The sequence below is a fragment of the Micropterus salmoides genome, unplaced genomic scaffold (genome assembly GCF_014851395.1).
Source record: "Micropterus salmoides isolate LMB-PRFRI ecotype aquatic unplaced genomic scaffold, ASM1485139v1 Ms_hic_scaffold_2, whole genome shotgun sequence".
Lineage (NCBI taxonomy): Eukaryota > Metazoa > Chordata > Actinopteri > Centrarchiformes > Centrarchidae > Micropterus > Micropterus salmoides.
In genome coordinates, this window is record NW_024041150.1 from 4445484 (window position 1) to 4453811 (window position 8328).

General features: G+C 43.7%; 1 protein-coding gene across 1 annotated transcript; it reads left to right on the plus strand.

Annotated features, from left to right (window-relative positions):
• Positions 1 to 5647: 5647 nt before the first annotated feature.
• On the plus strand, positions 5648 to 8108 carry LOC119911447 (early growth response protein 2b-like). The gene is given in 3 exon segments (XM_038730326.1): positions 5648 to 5986; positions 6179 to 6414; positions 6417 to 8108. Coding segments are annotated over 3 exon segments (1200 nt in total). The 5' UTR covers positions 5648 to 5838; the 3' UTR covers positions 7233 to 8108.
• Positions 8109 to 8328: the final 220 nt, after the last annotated feature.

Below are 8328 nucleotides of genomic sequence, written 5' to 3' on the forward strand. Positions count from 1 at the left end.
AGAAAGTGTGTGTGTTGGCGTGTACATTTGTTACGGAGGAAAAAACAAGTGAACGTGTGTTTATTTACATGTGTGTTTGAGTTACATTCAGATAAGTGTAAGTGTTTATTTGTGTGTGTTTCCTAAATGTGTGCATGTGTCTGTTCATTGCAGTGTGTGTGTGTGTGTGTGTGTGCGCGTGGACCGACCAAACCCCCATCTGCCACAGGGTGGGCGGCTCGCCACACAACGACAATACACACCAACATTTTTGTAACTGTGGGCGTTCAAAAGGCTCGGAGAGCTGCCGTCCTCCTGCTCGCTCTGTTCGTCTCCACAGCTCAGGGATCCAGCAGAAGGCTTCGGCTCCATCAGCTTTCTAATCAGCTCGTCAAACAGACGCAGTATCACAGAGTGAATATGTTCTGTTTGCACTCCGGATATCTAAAAAGCATTCAGTCTTTTTCCAAACAGATTGTTTTCAGATTTTTAAAATCTAAACGGTTCGTCCTCTGAGCTTTTGTCTCGCATTTACATAGAAATTCCTCATACATAGCTCGTTTATCCGTGCCTCCCAGAACGACACATACGAGCGTTTCCCTCCACGGCGACCAGACCTTAACTGACCCAAGTCACGTGACATTAAACACGTGGTTAACGTTGTGGTTTGGGTTAAAGTGGGTGTTGTGTGGCCGTTACATAAGCAAAACTAGGTAAAAGGTAAAACTCAATATAACCGAACATTTACTTGGTCTCCTGAGTGTAAGTCCGGGGTTTGTCCTCCTTATGTGGACTTTCTGCCTATTTATATAATAATACGTCACCCGACTTCCTCCTTTGCCACGCTTGCATGGCCGGTAGAAAGAAATGTAAATATGGGTGGTAATAACGTGCTGCAGGAGAGTCTCATAAATTCAAAGACAATACAATCCTTAAGATTGATCCTCTGGGAACCATGAACATCTGCATGAGCACTCAGACATCATTGAGTGTTTCCAGGTGTTGGAGAGTATGACTGCGTCCGTTTTAAAGGAGCTGTGTGATCTGATACATGTCCTCGAGTGATGTCACTTGAGTCAGCGTCGGTCGGGGCCGAAGAGTTTGAAACTGAAAGAAATAGAAAGTGAACGTGAGCTCACCAGACCTCTACGCTGCGTTAGCTGCTACTAGCATAACACACCTGGATCTCATACCAAACTGTGGGCGGTTGAGTTGCATTATGGGCAATGAAGGCACCAGGTTTTATAAACTGAAGAATGTGTGTCTGGTTCTGCTGCTTCGGTTTTGATCCATCGTGAGTGAAACGATGCAGTAGGTTACTCTTTTAAAACCTGTTGAACAGAACGCAATCTTTAAAACCGCTGGCTTACTTTTGCCGTTATCGCCGTTTTGGACATAAATAGTGTTTTAAAGATAACTCCCAATAAAAGTCAACATTTAAACAGTAAATGTTGCCAAAATATGGACATTCGCCTGGTATATTTTGAAGATATTGTATGATAACTGTTGTATTATAGTTTATATTCATCTAATGTACTGTTACAATTGCATTCCAGGTATATTAGAAGATTTTCAGTTGCATTATAATCTTATGATGCCTTTGATGGTTTATTGCATTAAAAATATAGCTTTTTTTACCAGGTGAGGATGAAAAATATCATATTTTTCATTATTGCATCTCCACATAGTCTGTAATGGTAAAAATAAATGTGTTAATTTAATGGATTTATATTCCTTAGCTTCTGACCTTTTAAAAGAGACCAGAATTATGCATCTAGGCCTAATGGTTGAGGAGATATTACTGATTCATTTTGGGCGTTTTTCCTGGAAACTGGTGGCGGTGACCAACATTAAAAAGGCTCTGGGGAGTTTCCTGACAAACAAACATGAACAGTTACTGTTTACATTAACTGTTTCTCACCAAAACACATCATGTCTCTCCTTGAGGTCTGACAAACATCCATCCATCATCTACACCCGTTTATCAGTGCAGGGTAACAAGGGGGACTGGAGCCAATCAGAGCTGACATTGGGTCAAGATGCACGGTAAATCTTGGACAGGTCGCTAGTTCATCACACGGCATAGAAACAAAAAACCACTCACACTCAAAATCACACCTTAGGGCAATTTAGAGTCACCAATTCACCTATTAGACTGCGTGTCTTTGGACGGTTGGAGGAAGCCCATACAGACACGGGGAGAACATGCAAACTCCACACAGACGACCAAGGTTTGAACCCGGACCTTCTTCAGTGTCGACAAACATGTTTAAAGTAAAATATTAAATATTCTTCCTCGCATTTGTTGGTACCCTGCTATCTTTCTTCGCACATTACCACCACAAACGGTCAACCAGAGGAATAATAAAGTATGAAACCAGCAGTGAGTTCAAACGCTCCACTCCTTTTTGTACATATTATAAGAAAATCATGACATTGATTCTTGTCCAAAGTTAAAATTTCCTCTAAGATCCGTCTGCAACACCTGAGCATATCACTCCATCTGGATAAATCCAAGCCTCTTATTTACAAAGAGAGCCTGTTTCTGTATCGAACAGAAACCCTGTGTCTTTGAAAAAGCTTCAGATGTGCAGGAGGTCGATGACAAATACTAGCCTGTTCTCTTGTCTGACAGCTGATCTGTGGAGAGTTAAATTAGCAGTAGCTTCCTGATGAACTGAACCGTGTTAGCTGAATTGGTAACTTGTCTTTTGTGTTTCATTGCTTTGGGCTTCCACTCTACTTGTCCCGTGACCATGGAAGTAAGAGCAGGTATAATGAAACTGCATTGGTGGGAATGAGCAATTTCTGATTTTAGAAAGAACTGATAAGAAAAATGTATGTTTCTTTTGTAGAGGAGTGAATCAGAACGTTTGACCTATTTAACCCTCAAAAACGTAGATAACACCACAAAAACATTGTTAAAAAAAAAAGTTTGTGTGTTTTAGAACAGGGAAGTCAGATCTACCCAACGGGGAAGCTGTTTTTATTATTAATTTCATTTTAATAAGTAGATTGTGGGCAGCACGGTGGAATAGTGGATAGCACTGTTGCCTCACAGCAAGACGTTCCAGGGTTCAAACCCCGGTTGTCCTGGCCTTTGTTTGCATGTTCTCCGCGTGACTACGTGGATTCTCTCCAGGTGCTCCGGCTTCCTCCCATCGTCCAAAGTCATGCGGCCTGATTGGTGACCCTAAATTGTCCTTAGGTGTGAGTGTGACTGGTTGTTTGTCTATGTGTGGCCCTGCGATGGACTGGCGACCTGTCCAGGGTGTATCCTTCCAGCCCCCCGCAACCCTGTACGCAGGATAAGCGGTTGACGATGGATGGATGGAGATGGTTGCTGTTAGAGATCTCTGTTCAGAGGAAAACAACATACGTGTGAGTGCGGCAGAAACCATATTAGTATTTCAAAAAACAGGGCACTGTGTCTTCAACGGATTTTATGTTAAAAAGCACAGCGTCTTTTGTAGTAAGAAAGTAAATAAAAAAACATTTTTTAGCATATATCGCAGATAAAAATCACAAAGTGCCTCATAATTAAGTGAGATACAATACATAAAAACGTAAAAATACATAAAAAATATCATTCAGATGGTCATAAAACCGTCAACTCGTCTGACTAAAAGCCTGTTTGAGTCTTTAATTGCTTTTTAAAAGAATCACCAGAATTTAGGTGTCCCTGCATGAAATGATCGATCTCCTCTGGTCTTAAAAGAAGTGTGAGGAACCACAAACAGCCTCTAACCTGATGACCAATAAGAATGAGGTTGTATCAAGTCACAAGTGTAAAGAGAAGCTTGTCCTCCTTGTTCACATCATATGTTATGCCGATGACACCCAGCTCTACATCTCCACCAAATCCATCACTGCTGCCACTTACTCCACCCACACAATCTGCCTCTCAGAAACAAAAGCATGGATGCAAATAAACTTTCTCAAACTCAACAACGATCAAATCCTGCCAAAACTTTCTTCCTACGCATCGATGCTTCTACTGTTTAAGAATCCACAAACATCCGCAACCTCGGCGTAATCTTTAATCACAAGCCTCTCCTTCAAACACCACATCAATGATGTAACAAAATCTGCACACTTCCATCTCAAAAACTTTGCCAGTCTTCGTCCCTCCTTTCTCTTCTCAGCTGCTGAAACACCCACGCATTCATCACCTCACGACTGGACTTCTGCAACATCACACCCACCAGATCCCTCAAAATTACTTCTAAACATCCAAAACTCAGCAGCCCGTCTACTCACTCACTCCAGCACCAGAGACCACATCACTCCAGTCCTCCACAGGCTCCTTATCCAACACAGAACCCAGTTTAAAATCCTCCTCGTCCACTACAAAGCTCTCAACCTCGTCATACTCCCAACCTCTGATCCACAGACGCCAACCTCTTTTCCCCTCTCACCCTCCCCAAGTACCAAACCTGGGGGGACACGACCTTCTTCATTGCCGCCCCCTCCCTCTGGAACTTCTCCCTCATCACCTCGCATTGCAAATTTCAAAACCCATCTGTTTAAAGCTGCTTGTTGTCTTTTTGTTTCTGTCCAGTTTTAATGCTGTTTTGCTTTCATAGTCTTTTAATAGTTATCTTTAATTGTTATCAGAATCAGAAATATTGATCCCAGAGGGGAAATTCCTGCGTTACAGTTGCACACATTGCACATCAAGGCAAGGAAATAATAATAGAAAGAAGGTAGATAATGAAATACATAAATATAAGGTAAAAAAAATATAAAGACAAATATAAAGGAGCATAGATATGTACAATATTTACATTATTAAAGAAATAAGTAAGGGCGAATAAATAACAGCAGAATTGCAGCATAGTATTGTACATTAATTGTTAATTAATTAATTAATTATCATGTTTTTTATGCTGATCTTGTTTTGTCTTTTTTTTACCTTTTAAAGTGCATTTGCGGACCTCATAAAGCACTAAATAAATCAAATGTATTATTATTATTAGTATTAGTATTACTAGAATTACTGTCCCTGCAAGGCTCTAAAAGTAAGGACCAGCGTCAGAATACAGAAATATTTGCAGCTGCAGGTTATCTCTCTATCAGCAACATATCCTGTGGTTGCCTCTTCATAAAACTTTATAAACGCATTTTTTAACAAGAGACACCATCAAGACCAGCCAGCTTCCCACGGAAATACAAATAAAAGAGTTAACTCTCTCACTAATCACCCCATCTATCTGAAAGGGCCGACAATAGCAAGACTCAGTCAGAGCAATAATCTGTTCCTGACAAGGCAAGAGAGAAAACAAACGGGTCCGTGCAGTCAGTGTGTGGGCTCGGCTGGCACAAAGACAACACAATGCAAGCAGTTTTATCCGGATACCAGCCATATAAGCTGACCGAGATCCTCTCACCTCACCGGAGAATCCATTTATGGAGAAAGTGTCACCGGAATTCCGAAAGATGGAGCTTTGTGCCCCGTTTTATAGACGAGTCTGAGAGCAGCATGAAGCTGATGTTTCTGATAAATGTTAAAATAAAATCCCCCAAATTCAGATCCAGTTTTTTTTTTTTACTTGTATTGTCGTTCAACGCCAACATCCTAATTTTTAATTGTTTCCACGTTCCTACACTGTGAGTTCACCAGCCCTATTTCTGGAGTTCCCTCTTTAAAAAAACCCCCAAGTCCATATTTGGTGAATGACGTAACGGGACACCCAGAGATCCCCTTTATAACCATACTGCACCGTGCAGGAGGTGAGAGGCGGAACAGAGAAAATGCGGGGAAATATTTATAATGTTTGAGAGTCGGTGAGGCAGAAAACTGGAGACAGTGACTTGGATATTAGTTTAAATCGGCAGATCTCCACTTCAAAAGACAGAATGGCTGCTAAAGTAGTTGATGCCGTGTCCCTTAGCAGTATTGTAGATAGTATTCCTAAAGATGTGTACAGGGCAGAGGGGATTGTTTTTAAAGAGGAGGCGGTAGGGGAGGAAGAGCATGAAGGGAAACCCGATGAGAGTGAAAGCGGTAAGATTTTGTCATTTGTAGGTAAATATAGAGGTTTGAGTGAAAGTGCAACATTCTGACTTTGGTTGCTCCAGAAATGTTCTAATGAGGTGATGAAGTCAATCAATCGTCGTTAAGTGCTGCCATAAGATGAAAAGGTTAATATGATCCTTTGTTTTCATTCTAACCGAGTGTACATCTCCTTGTTTTCAGGTGACCTTCTGTTCGAGGAGAGAATCGCACCTGGGCTGCTTCTCCACGGCGACTTGGCGCAGTACGTAGCAACATTACGCACGCAGCCTGTGGCGTTTAGCGGCAAGTTCTCGGTGGACTCCAGAAGCGCAAGAGGACCGTGGACACCGGGGGACGTTATCAACGTGGTCAGCGCTGACATCGCCACCCCGGGACCGGTCACGTTGCCTGGATCGCAGTCAGAATCACCCGAGATTTAGGAGGAGGAGACGCAGCGGAGGCGGGGGACGGCACCATGGCGCACGGTCATCCGGACCTCGGTCACATGTACGCGCCCCCTCACCCTCACTCCCAGCCTCACCCTTCCTATTCCTGCAGCGGGGACATGTACCAAGACCAGTCGGCAGGGGGCTACCTGGCGACGTCCACCTGTGCCGTGTCCTACCACCCGTCTCCGTCCTACAACTCTGTGCCCAAACCGACAGTAGACGGCGCCGCGCTGCTGTCCATCATGCCTGAGTACGGAGGCTTCTACCAGCAGAGCTGCCAGAGAGATATCCAGACGTCTTTCCCCGAGAGGAAATCCCTCCCGTACCCGCTAGACTCCCTCAGGGTGCCCCCGCCTCTCACCCCTCTCAACACCATCAGAAACTTTACGCTCGGCGCGCCCTCGCCAGGCGTCGAGGGTCCAATGGCCGCCGCTTTCCCGAGCCACCAGAACCTCCCTCTCAGGCCGATCTTGAGACCCAGGAAGTACCCGAACCGTCCGAGCAAGACGCCCGTCCACCAGAGACCGTATCCGTGCCCGGCGGAGAGCTGCGACCGCCGGTTCTCCAGGTCGGACGAGCTGAGCCGTCACCTGCGCATCCACACCGGCCACAAACCCTTCCAGTGCCGCATCTGCATGAGGAACTTCAGCCGCAGCGACCACCTCACCACCCACATCCGCACGCACACTGGAGAGAAACCCTTCTCCTGCGACCAGTGCGGGAGAAAGTTCGCCCGGAGTGACGAGAGGAGGAGGCACATGAAGATTCACCTCCGCCAGAAGGAGAAAAAGTCCTCTGCGTCCTAATCCTCACCGCGCACGGCCCGATGCTGCTGAATGTAAACTTTTTGAATATCAACTGGATCCGCTCCTGCCTCAGTCTGCCTGCCAACAGAGCCCAAAAGGAAGAATCTCTATGGAAACCATATCAGGGAGAACCAGAGTTCCCAATCATATGTTCATATGGTCATTATTTATCACATAACATCATTCCTCTCTCATCAGTCACTGTTCCAGATTATTAACTCACATGTATGTCCACACATTTGAGTATTAAATTACATGAAATGTAAAGGGAGTTTGGCTTAAAATACTGTAAAGCTGGTGTCAGTGTGCTCTTTAAAACACAATAGGTTTCAGAATGTGCACCTCAATGTACCCAGCAGCTACAGCTTGCTTCAGTGATCAGTGGCAAGGCCTTGTGTTTACTGTCTATGCTTCATATTCTCAGGGATTCAATTACAAAGTCAGGCTGCTAATACCAAAATCCTGCAAGTCAGCTGAGTCTGAGTGATGCAGGAGGATTTACTGCTGCTACACTGCCTCCAGCTGCACAAAACCTGTTGATCAGAGGGGATTTCTGGACCCTTATTTAAACTTTTTGCACCATTTTCCCCCTCAAACACACAGCAGCCTATTCGCAAAATCAAAATCAGTCTAGTTTCACTTGAAAACTACAGTAAGGACACAAGAATAGCTCTTATATGCTTTGGTTTTGTAGTGGGAAAACTATAAGTTAGGATCTAATTTAAATAGTAGCTACATCATCTATGTTCAACACCATTAAAACATCAACTCATGTTAAAGTTAAATTAGGCTTTGCAGGGTTTACATGACACAGTTAATATTTTGTATTGTTGTGATGGCAGATTAAATACCACTAATGATGCTTTTCTATCTAAATGACAGTTTTTTAACCTGCAACACTTTTGAAAAGTTGATGTAAAAATAAAAACAGACGTCAAACAGTAATTACATTCGCTAATATTAATCTGTTGGGGTAGTCAAAGGAGTTTGATGTCAAAGTGATGTCACAGCATCGCTTGGGTGTGCTGTGACATCAAAATCAGGGCGGGGCTAAGGTGGAAACTGGAAATTTATTGGGATGCAGCAAAATGAAGCT